Source organism: Tachypleus tridentatus, chromosome 12, assembly GCF_004210375.1.
Source record: "Tachypleus tridentatus isolate NWPU-2018 chromosome 12, ASM421037v1, whole genome shotgun sequence".
Classification (NCBI taxonomy): domain Eukaryota; kingdom Metazoa; phylum Arthropoda; class Merostomata; order Xiphosura; family Limulidae; genus Tachypleus; species Tachypleus tridentatus.
In genome coordinates, this window is record NC_134836.1 from 7,330,564 (window position 1) to 7,352,791 (window position 22,228).

At 31.5% G+C, this 22,228-nt stretch overlaps 1 protein-coding gene across 6 annotated transcripts in view; it reads right to left on the bottom strand.

Annotated features, from left to right (window-relative positions):
• Nucleotides 1-10,489: 10,489 nt before the first annotated feature.
• The window catches only part of LOC143233526 (cholinephosphotransferase 1-like), a 61,211-nt gene continuing 49,472 nt past the window's right edge, over nt 10,490-22,228 (bottom strand). For all 6 annotated transcript variants that reach the window (XM_076469833.1, XM_076469836.1, XM_076469832.1 and 3 more), the window contains 4 exons: nt 21,415-21,558; nt 14,931-15,080; nt 13,982-14,104; nt 10,490-13,511 (listed from right to left, as the gene is read on the bottom strand). In XM_076469833.1, coding sequence (XP_076325948.1) covers nt 13,206-13,511; nt 13,982-14,104; nt 14,931-15,080; nt 21,415-21,558 — 723 coding nt within the window. In that variant the 3' untranslated portion in view covers nt 10,490-13,205. The remainder of the gene's footprint in view (nt 13,512-13,981; nt 14,105-14,930; nt 15,081-21,414; nt 21,559-22,228) is intronic.

Consider the following 22,228-nt stretch of genomic DNA (forward strand, 5'->3'; position numbering starts at 1 on the left):
TATACAGTTTGAATATTTTACGTATAAAGTGATTTGAAATGGTCCATTTAATTATTATTATAGATATAAATATGTTGCGTAGAATAAATATCTAACATTTAATACTTTAGGTTAACTCATTTTAAAGACTATGTATTTTTAATATAAGTAAATGTATGTATATGTGGAGTATGCTATACCAATTAGTCAATCTGTTATGGATTAAATAGCAATTTTAGGTGTTCAAAAACTTTGTTTAATGTATATATTGAAGTGAAACAATAGGGATGGCATTAATAATAATATATAAACTAATTTTAAGTTAATACATGTTTGTCTGTTTCTGAATTTTGCGCAAACCTACACGAGAGTTATCTGCGCTAGCCGTCCCTAATTTAGCAGTGTTAGACTAGAGGGAAGGCAGTTAGTCATCACCACCCACCACCAACTCTTGGGTTACTCTTTCACCAACGAATAGCGGGATTGACTGTCACATTATAACGCCCCTCTCTTGAAAGGGCGAGCATGTTTGGTGTGACAGATATCCGAATCCGCGACCCTCGAATTACGAGTCTAGTTCCTTAACCACCTGGCCATGTAGGGTCTCACTGCGTTCCAAAGCTGATTGTCTACCTGCACATCATTGGTGCTACACGTTCAGAAAATGAGTATAAGTGTACAAATGTTGAATATTTGATGAACAATGAATGTCTCACTCACTGTATACTTTTTACCGGTTGCACGATCCCCAATCTGTTCGGCGCACAAAATAACGTTTCTTTTAAATTCGGCATCCAACGTAAAACGCTTTTCCATGGGTGAAAAAACGCAATAGAAATAAAAAACACAATAAACTAGCGTCTAAACAACAGGAAAGTCAGGCAAGAGTGAGGACTGTGATATCCAACTACAACGATAGAGGCTCTAGCATTGGCAAATTTGACGTTTTGTACGTATTTATTTAGTTTTGTAAGCTGAGTTTTTAAAATATATATATATAGTCAAATCTATTTGTTAATGCAGCATTTTTTCAAAGATATTTCTTCTTCAAGAAAGTTATGTTTTCGAGACTTTCGAAGAGTGAAAAATAATACCTAGAATTTAAGACGCCCCCTAATTTTCAGATTAGGAAAAATGTGAAAAACAGTGTTTCTTAACTTCGAAGTAATATAATATCACTATATTTACGGGCCCGGCATGGACAGGTGGGTTAGGGCGTGCGACTCGTAATCTGAAGATCGCGGGTTCGCATCCCCGTCGCACCAAACATGCTCGCCCTTTAAGCTATAGGGGCGTTATAATGTGATGGTCAATCCCAATTCGTTGGTAAAAGAGTAGTCCAAGAGTTGCCCGTGAGTGATGATGACTAACTGCCTTTCCTCTAGTCTTACACTGCTAAATCAGGGACGGCTAGCGCAGATAGCCCTCGAGTAGCTTTGCGCGAAATGTTTAAAAAAATCAGTTTATTTACAAAAATAAGCTTTCTGGGGAGGCCAGGACTTCTTCGATTTTGCAGATTTTTCAATGACCTGGCAATACACACGAATTGCTCCTCACTGATGGTGATTGCACTATTCAAATATGATTGTCCTGCTTACAATGTAATTGGCTCAACAGTCCTTCATTCATTTTGCCATCTAGGTTTAACAATTTTAGTTTTATATAACTGATCTACTAAAGAATGTTGTGGGCCAGGGGTGATTTTAGCACTAAGGTTAATGATCTAATTTTTATGACAAAAACTATAGTTGTCTGTTCTTGTACATTCAATGCATTCTTGAAGTTTCTCCAGTATTTTATGATGTATCAACCACTGGAATGCCTTATGTTTGAAACAGTAGTCGCGTTAAATATATACAAATATGCCATTAAATTAATGTATTTCTTCGTGACATCCACAAACAAGACATTAACTGGATTCATTGGATGTTTGAAATTTAAGTGATTTAACTTTCTACAGATACATTCACTTATGTGTATTCCACTTCTGTCAAAGTTAGCACATTCATCACTAAATTAAAGCATTGCATAAAACTGTTTCTCTTAACATACTATAAGTTGGCTAGTTACTTTTATATTTTTCAATGAAAATTAGCTACCTTATCGAGTATCTTATTTTTAATTGCCCTACAGGAGTACAGTGGCTTATAACACTAAAATCCGGATTTCAATACTTGTAATGGGCAGAATAGAGATGGCCCACTGTATATCTTTGCACCTAAAAACAACAACAAACCCTTCCCCGTGGTATCTCATTTTGAATTGTACTAGTTAACGATTTCATAAACATGACGATTAGTATCATGTTATTCCAGCTCTAATGTGGTCAAGTGATATACAATTTGGTAGCTCTTAAATACGAATGTCAGTCCCTTTCGATTGTTATTTTTCAAACAACTAATCCCAACCACAAAAATCAGGAAGCTGACACTGACTTTTTGCCAATAATTGAAGAATTTATGCCACTCTTCCACTGGCTCTCCTTTTATGACTCTTCTTGGGCAGACACACAAGTACTCTTATGATACTTTCCTTTATCAGCTGCTTTGAGATCATGCAATATAGCGCTCTCTACTTAACGACGGGGAACATACTTTCTAGAAATTACATGCATATTTGTAATTAAGTTTCTTCCACTGTACATTAAAAATACATCCAAACTTTATACACAGTGCTCTTGATGTTTTCTGACTCATCAAGCTGGTCCATTCATAGTGTCAACACTCAATTTTCCATTCCTTCACTGTATGATCATCATAACATCTCTTGGTCGTATTGTTGCCTTACCCAGCTGCTAGTGTATAAATTCATGCATGTCAAATAAGGGAACCTCAACCACTTCATATATTCTTGTAGACACTACGAAATATCTACACTGAGTGAGTAGACAATACGTTTCATTCACTAGGAACTATATTATTTGGCAAACAATGTAAAGAACCATTTGGTGTTTGTTCTTTCGCACTATACACCATCACGATATACCGCATATCCATCCAATCATGATCAACAGCCTAACATGCACACGCTTACTTCTATGCATTAGCCACTATCTGGTTGTATCGACAAGTATTAATGCTTAACCATATCCAACGCCTTACATAACTTATAGGTAATTAGCTGCTGAAATTGTCTCCTTATTTCAGGTAGATTTTTCGTATGTATTTTATATAGTGCACATTAGTGTATAAAAGTTATTTTAATACTAGAAAAAACGACCTTAGAACACAAATTTGTTTCTTATCTTTAATTGAGCAATTAATGTTTCGTTTTACAGCTTCTTCAAATGTTACACTAAAACCCAAACCACAAATACAAAGCTTCAAATGGTTTAAATAATGAATTATAATAGAATCTATAACGTGTATTTGTACAGCATCTGGATGACATATTTAGTAAACCTTATTGACGAAAGAAAAGCATTGTTGAAATAATTAGTTGTTAACTGTTATAAACAAATGTTCTATTGGAGTTATAGCTTGAAGTAATAAAAGAAAAAAATGAGAAAATAATTAATCTTCTAGGCGCCATCTTTTGTCCCTATACATCCATGGTCATAGTTGATCGAAGAGAAGAGCTTCTCTGAAGTTTCTATTAGTGTACTCAGTGAATTTGATATGGACTGGTGCAGAGAATGATGTTTTCAAAGTCAGATATTATTTAATTAGTTAAGAATGATTTGAAACTGCACTTCTTTCATTTTTTATTAATGAATAACGTCAACACATTATCTTGTTTTTGAGTGTAAAATCCCTCGGTTTTCCCTATGTAAGTATGGTATCAGATATTATATGTAAGCTGGTAAACGATATTGGAGACAAGACTCCCACATGAAAATTGCAAAAACACGATTTTTTAAAAACAGTTGACTTTATTAAATTGTAAGGTAATTTAGGAATTTTAGAGTTGACATTTTAGAGTTGAACCTGGCCGCTCTATCGGCAGCTCAAATTTTTTTTATTATATTTCTTCTTGAATTTTAGCACTTCCACTGAATTTCTATTGTACTCAATACGAATATTAATATAATGTTTATGTTCCACCTGTAGCTTCCATTTCACTGTTCTTTAAATTAACTTGAAATCTAAATTTTGTCTGGACACTTTTAAAAAGTACTGTGTAATATCATTAATTCCATAATAGCGAATCTTAAAAGCTGTTATGATGTTCCAATAAGCATCAATGGCTTCTTCAGTTTTCTTTGGTGTCTGCCACCTACGATTTTATCAGCACATTAAAAATGTGCATAAAGATTTTGGAGATGGAGGGAAGGCTTTGAGTCTACTTCTTCGTTTGAATAAAATCACTCAACTTAGAAGAAATATTCTAAATTGCTTGCATTGCCTTATGCAGAGATGCCAATTATTTCAAATGACTGAGCGTAATGATTGTAGACAGAGTCCTTTATCATTTGCGGCTACTAGACCTGACCAATGTCTTTAAGCTGTTTATTATTATAAATATTATTATTTGTTACTGCTTTAGACTGCTCATTTATGACTGTGTTTTGTGTATTTAATAAATAAATTAAAAATTATTTTGAAATTATGTCTTTTATTTAGTTCAGAGTAACAAACACACTGGTAAAACAACATTGAACATGCACAAACAGTAAGCAGAAAAGCCTTTGTGTAAGGACTAGTTTATATCATGTTTATGACACTTATAAGTCAGACTTTTGATGCAATGACCGGATATTTTGCACTATACTCTTTCCTAAATTTTTGATTCACAATTTTAGTCCTTTAAGATTTGCCAGAAACAAGACAATCTGGTGAACGAGGCCTCTTTTTTTTCCAACTTGTGAACGATCGCATTGGTGTTTCTATGCCGCTTACAAAACGAGAAATACCCATGAACGTGAGCGTACAAGATTGGCTGACAAGCACTGATGACGTAACTATAGATTCTCACCACGTACCCAGTATGGTTTGTTTGTTTTTTGTTTTTGAATTTCACACAAAGCTAACCCAATATGGAGAAGCACCGCACTCAAACTATTGGTAGACGTCGGAGATGCAAATATTTCCAGCACAAACATGATTATTTCAAGTAACCATTTGGACTATGCCTTTTATTTATTATCAAAATATATTTGTAGCTCACTATAAATTTTCATTTCACCCCTTTCAAGCCCTGGGGGAACAATTTATCACTTTATTGTATAGGCCTATATAATGTATAATAATTTGGGAGTCGCAACAAGTCGTAATATTTGTCTGTATGAGCGTATAGTCGTAATGTATACACCAAAATCGTAATGGTTGGCATCTCTGCTTATGAATGTTTTGTATGTGACCTGTAACAGCTGAGTGTTTATTCATGATAATGCATGTCATATGGCATGCAATGACTCAAGAAAGGCTGAATAACCTTACTGTTCACAGCACTGAAAATGAACTAGCACGAAAAATTGTTTTTATTACTAATATCATAAATGCATTTGCAGTTAAGAAGGAACCAAAAGCCATATACTAGAACTTTAAAATTACTTTATAGTAAAAATTACATAAGCAAATACTAATTTGAAAATACGAATGGCAAAATTACTACCATTCATTTAATTTGTAGTTTACAAACATCACTATCACAAATATTCTTTTCAATTGGTTTAAGGGATAGTTGACAGATCAAGATCAAATTAGTCAGTTCTTAAGATAATCACCATAATATCAAGGGTAAATACATGCTGGGTGCCCATATTTCAAATATACCCCAGAGTTCACTTACTTCGGGTCTCAGCAACTCGGAATTCTTATTAGCTTCCAATGACTAAAACTGTGAACAACTTTTCCAAAGTCTATGAAGCATTTATAAAGATTCATTTGTACATTTCTTGATTTTTCATCTTAAGGTCAAATATTCTCTCCAGTTTGTCTCAACATCTCCTAAAACCATTTTAGTCTTTTCATAAATTATTCTCAACCTTATACAGAGATGCCAATCATTACGATTTGAGCTTAATCATTACGCTCATACAGACAAATATTACGACTTATTGTAATTCCAAAATTATTACATATTATATAGGCTTATACAATAAAGTGATAAATTGTTACCCCAGGGCTTGAAAGAGGTGAAAAGAAAATTTCTAGTGAGCTACAAATAAATTTTGATAATAAATAAAAGACATGTCCAAATGCTTACTTGCGATAATTATGTTTGTGCTTGAAATAATAAAAAATATTTGTATCTTCGACGTCTACCAATAGTTTGAGTGCGGTGCTTCCCCATACTGGGTACGTGGGGAAATCCATAGTTACGTCATCAGTGCTTGTCAGCCAATCAGCGCTCGTGTAGATGGGTATTTCTCGTTTTCTAAGCGGCATAGAAACACCAATGCGATCGTTCACAAGTTGGAAAAAAAAAAAGAGGCCTCGTTCACCAGATTGTCTTGTTTCTGGCAAATCTAAAAGGACTAAAACTGTGAAAGGGTTCTGTCTACAATCAATACGCTCAGTCATCTGAAATAGTTGGCATATCTTCTTATAGCAATCTTTTTAAGATGTGTCTGATTGAACTGACAACTATGTTGGTCACAGTTTATAGCCTTAGATTTGTTATTGATTGATTGGCAAAAAAATATTTTAATGTTCATTGGCATTCTTTCTTCTCTACAAACTGATTTAGAAGTTGTATTCAGATATTTATTCATAAAAAGCCCATTTTTTTGAATTATCTGTTTCAGTCTTGTTCATGCTTACTGGTGTTTTACTGCAAATTTACTAGAAGAAAACACATTTATCTAGTGTGCATGTCTCTGCAAATTTGGAAGAGAATGAATGTCTCCTTTGAACAATAATGGAAATTAATTTGCATAGAAAACACACACTAGAAGTAGCTACCTGTCTCTACAATCATCTCATAGTGTTGGTGATGGTTAGGTTAACCTTAACTGTTCAAAGAAATGGCAGAGGATAACTTGGATTACTGCCTCAAGATTTCACATATTACCAAGGTAAATGGACATAACAACAGGTGGAGATGCATCTAAGAAGAAACTTAAAACTGGAACATGGTTGTAGAGAACTGCTGAGCAATTTATATGGCTGGATTTGTGGCTCACAGGCACAAGTTCCACGAGAACTTGCAAGTTATGCTGATGAACTGAGGTGATTTACGTGGGAAGATATTTCTTAGTATGTTTCTTTCTGGTCATGTTTAAATGCTCATTAGCATGTCCATGAAAATCTGTTTCAGAGGTGTTCTTTAATACAGGTGTCTTACGTGGCAATGTAGTTCAAAGTGATTAAAGTGAACTACAGGTTGCAACACAAATTAGAAGCAATCAACAGTGGTAATTGTAACTGTGAATACAACTTAAATGCAACCTCAAAGGCCTGTGAAGATCAAGGCTTAGTAAAGGTGTCAACCCACACCCATTGTGGTTGCAAGTGAGAAACAGGAACTTTCAAGTTTAGTTGTCTTGGTTTCCCAGCATATGCAAAAATACTTGTGATCCTAAAGATACCAGAAGTGTCAAAAAAAAAAAAGAACCTTTGCTTCAGTTGTGCATTACTTTGACAATGGGTACAGGAATTTCCATATCCTGTTGTAAGGCATTGGATGCTGAAAATTGCATTTGTCATGATCCCAACACCCGTGAAGTTGGTAGAGCCCAATCTTCCTGCATCATAAATTCTTAAGTTCATCCCTGAGGTTACATCACCACCAACAAAAGAGTAGCACTCAAAATCATTAAGCTAGCTCTGAGACGTTCAGATGTCCTGTCTAAATACTTTGCATAACCAAGTATCATTAAAAAAAAAAGACCTTCCCAAAATTAAAGTAAGAGCAGAAATCAAGAAGTTCTCCAAATGTCAATAGAGTTGGATGCTTTCATTTGTACCATCCAGATAGCCACTCACAACCAGAATATCAACATGAAAGACTTAACCACTCAGGCAAACTTACCAATATTACTTAAGTGACAGGAAGATCTACTTCAGTGTTAGCCAAGACTGAATCCCATCAATAGCACTAATCATTATCACACCACACTCCTAAGTTCCAATTTCAGGCACAGGCCTAAGTGGACTAAAATATGTACCCTCTATAGTTGAGAAGGCCAGCTGAAAAAGAAGGGCAACTCACAACTTGAAGAGGAATTGCAGCAGCTCAGATCCTAGGTGGTTCAAGCTTATAGAAACCAGGTACTGCTGCACTGATGAGTCTGCTCACAGCACTTGAAGGTAGGAGTTCCAACATTTGCACAAATGTTTTTTCCCTTCATCAGCCTGTGATATCACTTACAGTTTGCTTATTTTTGTGTTTAAATTGTATTTTGCTGTAAAAGTTTTTACCTTGTACAAGATTTCACTCCTTTTTTGGTTATTATTTTCCTATTCATCAGTATAAAAGCATTTAATTTGTTTGATAACAAAATGGTACATTTTCTATATGTAATGGTTTTATCTTCAATTTACTTTAAAAAAAAAGCTACTAATTCTATGTGTTTTTCTTATTATCATTCCATGTTAAAAGGCTTATTTTGTTCTAAAGTACCATAAAGGTTTCTTATGCAAGTTAAAAGATTTGGTTTAATATGTTTTGCCTTTGAAATCTTTTTTTTCCTAACCTGTTATTGTACTAAATTCTGTTTTCTCTTTCATATCAAAGTTTTTTATATATATGTATGCATTGTTTATGACAAAGCAATACTGATGTTTTATTTTGCACACTAATCATTGGTTAGTTTTTTTTAATTATCATTTTGATTACTGTAGAATCTTTACTTTTTTTTCTTGTATTACAACAGATGATATATACTGAAGGGTAAGTTATTACGTATTATATCATGATGTTCTGTAATAGTGTGTACTAAAATACACAAGCAATTGTTAAAGGGGATTTTACTGCACATTAAATATGTTAGAAGGTATAGTGTAGCATTAAGGCTTTGTATTGTGAAAAGATTTTCATGTAATGATATTTGTTTTACATGGGCAAGAATAAGTTTCTCTGGTATGTGAGCTGATGTTTGGATTTATTTAACTAGTTTTAAATTTTAAAGTAGGGATGATCTGAAGAGTAGCATATGCAGCTTGATAGAATGCATCATTCACTGAAACAGCTATGTTCCTTTTGCTCTAATTATTTATTGTCCTTGATAATTTGAATACTTAGGGTGTCACACGTGCCTTTTTGTGGGGAATATCTCTGTAAAGTTTGTCTGCTTACTTGTAGTTTGTAATTGTTATCTGAGCAGGTCACAGGAATCCTCCTTAATGTTTTACATATGAATTACCAACAGTTAGTGGGTACCATATACACCCTGAAAAGAAGAATATTTGTGTTCTGCAAAGATACTTCTGTGTTTTATTCATCTGGAACAATATGATTTCAATAAGGATTGCATTTGGGATTAAAAGATAGTACACACTGATTGACTGTTGTTAGTGGCATCTGTGAGTTACAGCTATTAGTTTTGTCAGGCATAGCATACTAGTAGTACAAAATGCCAATTGTGATGAACATTGTCAAAGCTATCTTCAACAGTTCTAGTATATACATCTAGATGCACTGCTGCAAAGTCCCCAAAAGTGTTCTGTTTCAACAGTAAATAAAATAAATATTTTTAGTTTTTGAAGTTTGTTAGTCAAGTAGCCTACAGAGTGCATAATCCTTCTTGTGATTCATGGCATGCACACATTTTACTGATGTTATGACAGTACCAGTTGCAACACTATGCATCTGTTATTTGATGTCATTTTTAGTGTCTACCGACAGACAATAGACTACTGTAATTGGTGTAAACATTTAAAACAGTTGACTCCCTCCATATAACCTTTAGATCTGTCTTGGAGAAATGATACATCCAAGCTCTGTAATATTTCAATTCTATTTGATAAGTTTAGAATTATTTTTAATTTTTATCAAAGATTTAATGATAATGGAGGAGCTACTCCTCATCAAAGACAAACTTCCCTTTAATATTATGGGAAAAGTAAAGAAACTTCTCAAGTGAAAGAACTTTGCTCTAAAATGTGGTTACATTTCTGATTTATCAGTCCATTACAATTGAGAGAAGTTGCATTTCTACCTTTGACAAAATACTCAAGATATTAAAGTTTAATTTGGATATTTGAATGAAGTTTCCATCAATCATCTCTGTTAGATCTCTAACCCTTAAAATCCTGTTTTGAAGAAACACTGAGCAAATGTGAAAACTTACAACCTCTTAAGAAAATATATATATATATATATAAACCTAAGAATTCTTTTGAAATCTCTTCCTATATTACAATTATTTCTTCTTTCAGAATTGTTTCAAAGGATGAGTAACAATATAATGTTTACAAGTATACTTAACAATTTATTCATACTGACTGACTCCATACTTGTGAAGCTGATATAAAATAATGTTTACTTTAATTCTCAATTTACTATGTATATCTCCAAAAAATTTAGTAAAGTTTTAGTAAATATTAGAAGTCTGCTGTACATAAAGTTTAGCAGTTTTAGTGAACATTACAAGTCTGTTTACCAAGTCATTTTGAAGGAAAGGCAATTTTCATGGAAGAATAAAGATTTTTATTTTCATGTTTACAAGTTTACATATTCCATTCACATAATATCTAGAATCAGCTAGTGTTCGAGTAGAGCAAATAAGAGTTAAAAATTTATATTTTATCCAATTTTATCCACTGTAACACATAGTAGAACAAAAATTTCAATGTACAGTGAAATAATAGTTAAAAGTGCAAAATAAAAAAATAATACTATTATTTCCTCTGCACTGACTGCAATATTAACCAAAATGGCCCACATTACTTATCAGCTTCAACTGTTAACCTTTCCATAGTGTCCTTTTATATGTTTTATTGTTTCTCCAACTGAAGAAGCAATCCTTGCATTAAAAACAATATATATCATTTGCATATCATCAACTATTATTGTAAACTGTCATGTTAGACTAAGCCAAGAAGTTTCTAACTAAAAAATTTTAGCTACTTTAGTTAAAAAATATATAAAATAAAACATGGATTTGTGATACCTACTACACACATGAGCTCTTCTGGAGTCAGACACTGTAGACATTCTTCTATTAACTATTATTGTAAAGTGTTATGTTAGACTACCTGAGAAGTTTCTAACTTAAAAAGTTAAAATATATATAAAATAAATGATGGATTTGTAGTATTTACTGCATACAAGCTCATCTGGAGTCAGTCAGAAACTGAAGACATTTTTTTGAAAATTGTTTTGAGTCTCACAAATTTGAGTGTCCAAAAAAGAATTCATGCAACCTTCAGATATGCATTTCAAAGCACAATAAACATATCAGTCACAAGAAAAAAATGCCTCAAAACTACTATCATTTCTTCAGCTTTACAAGTAAGCCATGTACAGATTAAATAATTTTGTAATAATCAAAACAGCAAAATATGAATCACTAGAAATCAAAAAAATTTTTTGTTTACTTTAAGGGAAAAACTAAATGACAACTTGCAAGAAAGAATTATTTACAGAAAAGCCTGCTTTTCCTGCTGGTTCTGATGTTAAAAAACTCTTAATGGGAAAAATCAAGAGCTCAGATGCAGGATGTAAAACTGGAAAATAGGGATTGAGATTTTATTTTTCCTTATGAATCTAAGAAATTAACACTATTTAAATGTAACAATGTATGGGGGTTCTGATATTTTCAAAAGATGCAGGCCTGAATGTGAAGAGTTAATGTAAAAGTAGTAGTGTGAATCCACAACAAAAACGTGTGTTAGGATCTTTCTTGTAAGCATTTTATCATATTTGATTAGTATAATGTTTCATTTAAAACCAATGTAAAATGCCAATTAAATAACTTTTACTGAGATAATGAGTAGGTGTTGTTAAGAGTTGCCATTGTTGTAAACCTGAAATCAGCTATTTTGTTTATCATTTTGAAACTGTAAACTTGTTTAATTTCTGGATTTATTATATAATAAAGAGACATAGAGATCTTTACTAGCATACTTTAAATCTTATTATATGAATTAAGTATAACAAGAAAAGTTAATAAAAGATACTGAAATTCAATACATAAATTGAAACATTTTAAAACAAAAACATTTACATACACATTTTTAATAATCTAACACATTATAAAGTAGTCCATTCCTATTTTAGTTCAGATTTACAATATGATTCCTTTTTTTAAATTGTTTAAAATACATCACATTACTTTGTTGAATGTAAAAACATACTATTCACACATTCTGTCCATGTAAACAAATGGCCTAGCTTAAATTTGGTGTGACCACAAGACTATGAAAAAAAGAAGCAAAGCTTTACTCTTAATTAACCAAAAACAACTGACTGTTTTTATTTGATTTGTTGTTTCATACTATATTTTATTTTTATTTTTTATCTATGAATTCAACCACATTAATTAATGGAAAAGTGACTAAAACAACTTAAAGTTAGTTAAATTTACAATATATGGAAAGTTGGTACTAAATAAAAGAAGTTTAATCAATAATTGTTATGGGAGTTATGAACAAAGCTACACAAGAGAATATCTGTGTTCGGCAAACCACAGAAGTTGAAATCCAGTTTCTAGTGGTGCAAATCTACAGACATACCTACCACTGTGAAGCATTTACTGACAAACTCACCTATGTATATAGTATACCTACTGCTTTGCAAGTCCTATTGTAGCATCTTATAATTTCACAAACTATAATTTGTAGCTCGAGGTAATTGTTTGTGTTCCCTTCTGTAGGGCTTCCTTAGGCCTAATTTTCATATTTTACAGATTAAATACACAGACACATACATACATATATATTAAAGAAGTTGTGTAATGCAATATTACATTAAAAAAAAAGAAGAATAAAACACCTCAGTATCTTCTACTACAAGCAATTTTGCTTCTGTTGTCTTTTATGGAGAAATATTAACAAAATAAAGATCAAGACTTAATCTACTACAACTATCAACATAAACTAACATAAAATGCTATTTATAAGAATAACAAGAACTTCTTACTTCTGAAGTGAGTGGTGAATGACCCATTGTTAAATATTCACTGAACTATGCATCTTTATCAATACATGCATGAGAATAAGCCATCAACTTAATACAGTTCACATACAAGAAAACATAATGCAAGATTTTCTGAAAAGTATTTTTGGTAGAAAAGTAGGTATAGGTGATTAGTGTATTGTAATGATTTCCAAAACACATACAGAAACTTATTTCATTAGCACTTATACAAGTGAAATACACAACATAAAAAAGTATGATAATTAATCATCATTTATTGAATAAAATTTCTCACTAGTCTCCTGCCTTTTGGTTTTAAAACCATTTTTCAAACCAAAACTTGTTTCATGAAAAATTTCACCAGAGAGAGCTTTTAGGAATTCTTCCATCTTATGTTTTTCTTTCAACTCATGATTATTAAGGCCATTAACATAAAATCCTAAATTACCATTACGGCAGAGAGGATGACCAGGTGGGTATTTAAGACTAAAGATCCACACATCAAGAGCTTCCCTTAAATCCCAACTTGCATATGTAAAGTACTTGACAAAATCTATTGCATTGTAAACCTGAAACATAAGATAACTTTATAATTATAAGAGAGAAACAAAATATAAATGTATATAAAGAACTTTCTGGAAAATTTAACTTACCATCTTTACTAAGTATAAAAAAACATGTTAAATTACTAATCTTCCACCATTTACAATATTTTAATAAATAATAAAATAGTTTATTAAGTATTTATTATATTTATCATTATAATTTTACTTCAGATTCATAAAATATTGTGACAGAAAACATTTTCTGGTATATACATATATATACAATTGAGTACAATACTGACGAGCTGCTACTTTAAAATATATATATATTTTATATAAGATGTTTAAGTAGCTTTGCCCTAATATAGCAATGTCATACAGTTTCTTTACATTACAGTATTCTGGATAGCATTACTGGTATATTTACTGTCATACAATTACTGTGTCTCAGCTGATCTCATAACATTTCTGGTTGCATTAATCCTGTTACTCACCAGAGTGCAGAGTAAAGCTGTATGTGGTTCAAGAAAGCATACAAAGGTATTCAGAGAAAGAAGTATAGGTCCTACTAAACTGGAATCCCACAGGTCCATGTCACTCTTGGAAACATTGACAATCTAAAAAAAAATGGATCAAATGTAGTAGTAACTTGATCTAAATATTTGTTCAAAGGAAAGCAATTATCTGAAACCAGTGGATAAAAACATAAATTACAGAGTAAATATTTTTAACACTAATACTACAACTTACATGTTATGATTATATTAATCAATATCTACATATTCATTTGTTAATTTAATATGTCTTATTAAAACATGATGGATATTAAGTTTTTATCATTTATATACTCCATTAACATGTCAACACATGGTTTAACTACATAATGTTGCAACCATTAAAACCAAAAAGCTGTGTACTCTCATACACAAATATGAGCTGTTAAGTGCAAACAACACAGGATCTAACTCATCAGATTTGCCTTTGTCAGACAATAAAAAGAAAACACAAAACAATTTGAGCCTAAATATAATAAACAATTTATGCCTTTACATTTGACATAGTTTTATTATCATAATCAACTTAGCATGAAAAATCTCAAATGCTAAGTTTGTTTTATCCTGTTAGACATTCTTGGTGTTGCACACAGTAACAGTGAGAATAGAAATCAAGTTAAAGTACATTCTTCACAATTAAAACACTTAACTTTGAATCAGTTTCACAAATTACTCATGACTGTAAACTTTATAACAGACAGAATAATACACAAGAAAGAAAATTTCACAAATTGACAGAACTAATTTATACAAACATCTATAATTCATACAACTGCAACAAGATTTTAATAATAGGAGTATACATAGTACACGCTATACATGGAGATCTCCAGCTTCTGCATAAAAAACATCAAAATTATTTCTATTATATCCAAGTTTATGTACATACCACAAGTTTTATTGTGAGCTTAGAGAAAGCAAAACCAAATGAAATTATGAAGATACTGGGTCCTGCATCAAACAGACCTGCCGAGAAACCCTTTACTGCAAGTAGTGTCAAAGTCAAAACTGGTACTAGAGGATACCAGATTTCCACTCCCTGTAAAATAAAACATGATCAAAAATAGAAGTTACTGATAAAAATAACAAGTTCTAAGCAAATTTTATTAGGCAGACTAAGGATGAACTTCATGTTGTAGTAAAAGTTTACTAAAAAATCTAGATTGCACTTTAATGAGGTGTAACTGTTTTTTTTTTTCAAGGAGTTTTGATACAAATTTACCTAATCAACAGTCTTAAGAGTTTTACTGTGTTTAAATTTTTGTGTGACAAGTACACCATTAGGTATATTTCATACATGGAAAAATTAAATTGTGATATTTCACACACTTAATGTTTTCAACAGTTGTAAAATGGTTTTGAAGAAAAATTTCTACTTATCTTCATCTTCACAAGTAGATTTTTACAAACACAGTATGTTCATCAAGGTAGTTAAAAGAGCACGAGATTCAAGATTATGGTTGTTGTAAAATATACATGGGTTTTTCATCGTAAAGGAGAACTTTAATCATACCAAGTTTGATTTATTAAGAATCTCTAAATAACAACATATTTCTTATACTTTACACATATCTTAATAGTATCTGTTATAAGGGGAACTTGTGTAAAAATGATTGAAATTTGTGTTAAAAGAACATCCTGGTGTGAAAATGATTCTTCAAGAAAAAATATTTTTGACAACTATATCCAATAAATTTGTGAAAGCAGTAATATTTTCACATTTGTGTTCTTTTTACATCAAAATGATCTTCAGTAGAAGCTAGGAGAAAGTTTATATAAGCATGTGATGGACCTATAATTATGAAACTGATAGCTCACACATAACCACATAAGTACCTGAAATCCATTCTCATTAAAATACAACACAATGGTGTCATTTACATAATCAACCCCACCATTAAAATGCAAGATGTCTGTCTACAGTGTTTGCAAGTATAAAGCTTTATTTACTTCCATTGAATGGCAGTAACAGCAAACAAAAAATGAAATGGAACATACAGGATATGTACAGACTATGTGCATATAAAGCAAAAATTTAAATCTCAGGTTGGTGAAAACAGAGAATTACCTGCATGTGTTCTGCTTTGTAAGTTTAATTTTTTCTCAGCAAAGTAATAACTGGTTAAATTAGGGAGTTTAGTTCATTTTTAAATAGTCAAAATAAAAATAACATACCTTTGTTTTTAGCTACACAAAATTAGTAAGTTCATGACATTTTTTTAATATAAAAATGAATGGAAAATAATTAAACATATTAACTGATAAGATACTAAAATGCCCCCTATGGCCACTTTTGCACTTGGCTTTCACAATAAAATAAAACCAGCCCACATGAAAGTTGACAATGCACAGGTGTAATGACAGAAATAAAATATAATCTTATACAAATATTTTGTTTTATGTTCTCTTGTATAAATGTAGAAAAGTAAGTTCATGTACTTAATGGTTTAGGGAAACAAATACGAATATATTTTGTACATTTCAATTAAAATAACTGTGTCAAAATGTGAACAAAAAATTAAAAGACTAATCACACTTCAGATAAAACGATATTGAAACCTGACATTTTGACTTAAACTTTTCTCATTTTTGCTAAAGCATGATTATTCATTTTGTTGTCTTTTTTTACAAGCATAGTTCAATCCTTCAGTCTGTGTGTACAGTTTAAAGTTTATACGTATCAAAATTACATAACAATTAAGTATCTGTGGCTTCATTGTTCTACAAGTGGATGGATGTTAATGACTAAATCTCTAAATTGCTAGGCTCATACTATTTCTTAATAATTTTCACATCAGGAACTACAAGAAAAATATAACAAAACACTGTACATACTTCCAACATTAGCCACCATATGTTCAAACAGTATTGTTACAACCGTTTTTATTGTTGGGCAGGCTATTTTTGATTGTTTGGCAAAACTAAAAAAAATCCAGTCCACTTAACATGAAGGAAAACATTTTATTTCTTCTAAAATAAATTCTAGAAGCCTACCAAGTGATGTCTTCCACAAATAAAACAAAATAGACATTTAATATCTAAATGTCCTGTTATATGTATCACACAAGCTCAAATCTAGCTAGTTAACACACATACTAACTTGGTAACTGAGCAACAACACTGTAACTTGTCTTTTTACTAGGAAAATGCCCATGCAGATAGATGATCAAAAGAAACCACTAGAGGTTCCATCCATGATAATTCTCTGGAAGTGAACTTGACAAAATATCAGGATCTCCAGCAGGTCTACTTACTTCTACGTTTTTTCCTGCCAATATCCTTTCAAATATAAACATAAGGTGTGGACTTTTGTTTTAACCACCTATTTGTCTGTTCTTGCTCTGTTGCACTCCAAACCACCTATCTTCAATATCCTGTGTTATCACTTGAAGTTAAACTTATAGTGGTGTAAATGTTCTTCAGTGCACTGGGAATTTTGTGGTCATAGAATGTGAAGCTATTTAAAGGTAGTTCAACTGCACATCCACATTTTTACATAAACAGTTTCCAATATGCTTTCTTTGTTGACATCAGTTATTTAGTGTAGTACAGGATGATACTGTATGTATGCGTGTGTTTACTACCCTCTTAGTTGAGGTGCATTTTTTTTTTAATTCTTAGCTTAAACTCACTCAATTGTGTTACACTTTTAATTTTCCCCATTTTGGGAGCATAAAATGTGAATTTTCTAGTTGGCAATTAATTAACTTTTCTGAAGGGAAGACAGCATGCAACATCCAGAAATAGAGGATCATATTTCCTGTCTGTGAATCAGATTGGAGTAGCCAAAAGCTCAAGCTCAACTTCCAGTGCACATAGATCTTGAATGCGAGTTGTGCTTTATGTGCAAATTTGGCTTTGTTTGTGTACTTATAGCAAGGTTTGTTCCCTGTGTAACAGTAGCTTATAGATACATTTCAGGCTACTTCAACTGTTTTGCAATTTCATTTTTACTTTAGGTTTAGCAAGTTTAACTTTCGGGGAGATATGTCAAACTTTAAAAGTAGTCTTTATTTTGCTTTCATCTGCTTCACACATTTCATTAACCACCTGCCCTTATTTTATTTTGTATTTTTTATAGTAATTTGTGTTTTTGATCAAATAAACAATTTTTATATTTGAAACTTAATAGTGTCAAATCTTTCTCCTAGATGATTCTGGCTGTAGATCAGAGATCATTATACTCCATGGTCTGTTAATCTCCAAACCTACTGTTAGCAGTCCTAACTGACTGATTTGGGAAAAACAGTTATACCAGATCATGTTGTGTACAGAAACTTTCCAAATTAATAATGGCTAACATCTTTCCTCTCACTGGAATTCTATGTCCACTTGCTGTTCATCAATCCAGCTTCTTACATATCCAGACACAAGTTTCCACCTAGTATTTGTAAATGAAGTTGATCAACATACTACAGATATTCCAGTCAATAAAGCTGCTGCCTATTGAATTGACTGGTTCTTTTTCAAATTATACACTCCTTATTTCTACTAGATAAGATGGAGTAGGCTAATCCTTAAGGTACTGTCTCCTTGATCCATTACCAATGATTCATTCATTATAGTCTCAGATGTAATATCCACTTTTTCTATTCTTATAGAAGTTTTCATTTTTCATCATTTTGGAGTAGATTCTATTAATATAACATTTAATTTATATTTAAAACACATTCTGTCCTGTAGTTTACTTCCTTTATCCTGTGCAACCAGTTTTCTGATTAATACTCAAATGTTTTAAGACTTCCATCAGGAGTTGATGATTTCACATCCTGGATGGTGCCTTTATCTACTACTTTAATTGATTCAAGTTTTATCAGATACTGAACAGCCTCATGTAAAAAGATATACACCTACTTTGTTTTATTAGCCTAATTTGCAAGTCCTCATCCATTATAGCATCTTTGAATTAACGATTAGTCAACACATCCATCATTTCATGTGGAACATCCAAACAATGTAACCTGCTAAGCCTTTTCATATTTTTAAACAGTTCAGACAGTGTCCATCTTTATGCTTTACCTAGCTCTTGTACTTTAAAAATTTCCCTCTGGTGTCCTATCCTAAACATGTTAAATAAGGCAGCCATTTATGCTTGATATTTGTTACAACAATCAGCTGTGATGTTTTTAATTTTGTTTATCAAAACTGCTCACTTTGAATAAGCAGTAAGATGAGTTGCCTGTTGCTCACTAGTCCATCCATCCATTCACTTTGAGAATTATTTGAAACTGAGTTTGAAATACCTCCCATGGTATTTTGTCTTAATCTGTTAGTTTCTCAACTAGAAAAATGTTGGTGAATAAGCCAGTTAAATTCTGGAACTGGATTATAAAGTGATATAATCAGAGTAGTCCGGGAATGTTCCGCTGTCTCAAGTGCCGCAGCAATAATATTATATTTTACAGTTAATAATGTTTTGTGTTGCAATGTATGGGCCAAGATGGGGGTGACTTGTCCAGTCCTTGCATGTAGAGATTCACTTTCCAGGTGTTTTATTCCAAAACTCACTGACTCTCCTGCTATAATCATTCTATATTTCAAAGTTGTATGTTTTTAATTTGTTGATGTCCTCTTTTACCTCTTCAATTTTGTCACGACAATCTATTTGCATTTCAAAAATTTATTATTTACAACAACAATTTTTCTATTATAATATTTCTTGCACATTTTCAACAGCTTCTTCAATGTTGTCTTCAAACAAATTTTTGTTTTTAATTTTTTTTACTATTGTCTCTTATAATTTAAACTCCTGAGTTTCTGCATATTTCTTTTTGATCTTCAACTTTGTGTGAATTCTTTCTAATTTCCTACCTTTTCCTTTTATGTCTTTTTTTACTTGTTTCTCATTTCCAGAAAAATTTGCTCGCTCATGACAAGCACTTATCATCGTCTTGAACTTGAAATTCGAATTATCCAGTATTCTGTCACAAGTTCTCATGGAGGGGTCTTTTTACTATTCAATAAAAGTAATGAAAGAAACAGTCCACTTAATGGAAAATTTTTGTATATTTTCTGCTACAAGTTCACCAAGCAATAGGCCTTGAGAGATAGTGAATTCTCTTTATATTTGGTTTCGGTTTTATTATTCCTTCGATCCTTTAGTTTATCTGTAAATTTTTAGTTACATTTAAAACATAAAACATTAGCTTGCTTTCTAGTCAATCCCATTTATTTTCAGTAAACATGTATGCATTATAAAACTGACAACAGCTTTCCCTAGCATTGACCTACAGATATAATTAATGTTGAAGAGGAGTACGTAAACTATGATCACACAACTTGTAATCTCATGATCTAACAAGTTAATAAAAACCTTACACTGAGCTGTAACAAGCTAGTTCATGAAGTACTGATGATTATTAATTGACAGAATAGTGTTATTTAGAAACTAAGTTGTTTGTTTTTCTTTCTATTTATTTTAATTATATATTGAAATACTTATTAAAATGAATTTGTATGTGGTATTGTTCATTTATGCAAGTTTCAAGTCCTAGCCAGGAACATATTTCTTTACTGTATTTTGGCAAGTTATCAACTTTGTACCATTAATTTTAGAGTCACACTTTTGATTTCTGTAATTGTTACGGTATAATAAATTTTTATTTTTGTTTAAACCCTGATTGTTGTGGCAAGTTTTTTAGACTGTTCTAGACTAACTCACAGTTAAACCAGTCAGTCACTTAATTGATAAATTTTCTCCTTTATTCAAGACACAAACAAAATACTGGTATGCCACACTTGTTATTTCAGTAAATGACTGAAAGTACTATAACAGACTCACAAGTTAACTCACCAAGTGAATTATCAAAAACAATTCTCAGGTATTTCAACATATAACAGTATTCCCAGCCCAAAGGCTTTAGAAAATTTGTAAGATCACCTGCATATCATGTCAAATCTAGACATACAGAAAAATTCTAAATGTTGCACCTCATCATGCCAAAAGTCTCTATAGCAAATGATACAAATATAATTAAAACATGAAAAACCTAAGCTATAATAACGTTATTCAACTTGCCAACATTATGGAGGTTAAGTAAATTTAATTTATATTAATTACTAAACACAGAACATAGTCAACAGTAGTGTCATCTAGTGGAAACCTGTGTTATTCTTAACTAGTGTGAAACAAATTCTCACAAGATGAAAGTGTAATATGGAAAAGCAAAAGCAAGTATCTTGCAGATATCTCACAGGTGTAAGGAAGCTTGTGTACAGGGTTGTATTGCACACTACATTCACCTGGAATGAAAATTTACTCATGTCTACTACTGTACGAATTAAGTTTCAAAAGCAAAGTTTAATACAGAAATTATAAAAGATAAAACATTTAACATATTTTTGAAACATTAAATAATCAAAAGGGTACTAACCAACTTTCTAGGTAGAACCACAAACTCATCCAACTCAGTTTTACGGCCAAGAACTATTGCCACGTTTGACAATATTATGAGACATAACAAAAGAATGCTCAATATAACTAACACCTGACAGATTTCCAAATCCAATTTTCCAACCTAGAGAAAAAAAAGAAATCCAATTTGTTACCCACTATCTATTATTTACCATTAACATTTTTTTAAGTAAATAAATTTTGAAAACAGAAATATAAAATCAATGCTCAAAGTTAATTTCAACAGAAAATATATTATATGGAATTTTTACATACAGAAGGATTTGCAGTTTTTTTTTAAATTCAAATTACAGGAAAATATAACTACAGTATTTCCAATAAAACATAGAATCATTACAAGAATAAACTGCTAACATCTACAAAGGCCAAAAAAGTTAATACAGCAATGTAAAAAAAATAACGTATGCAAAAACAGATCACAACTAGGTACTCACAGAAGACTCAATGCTTATCACATTTTATCAGAGGTTACATTTGGTGAACAGTACATCCACACTGATTTGTAGGTCATATTCTGGCAGACACTTTAAAAACCAAGATAAACTGTATATTTTATCACAATACATATTTATATTTTGGCATTACTTGCTGTCCTGATGCTGCAACTTTCTTCTTCTTCTAACTTAGAAAGGCTTTCTCCTTTAAATTAGTATTTGTTTTTTTTCATAAAATTGACTAGATTGTTTATAATGATTTTCTTCCTATTAATGTAAAATTTTAATTAGCTATACCTTAGATAAAACCTCTCAAGATTATATTTTGATTAGATACAC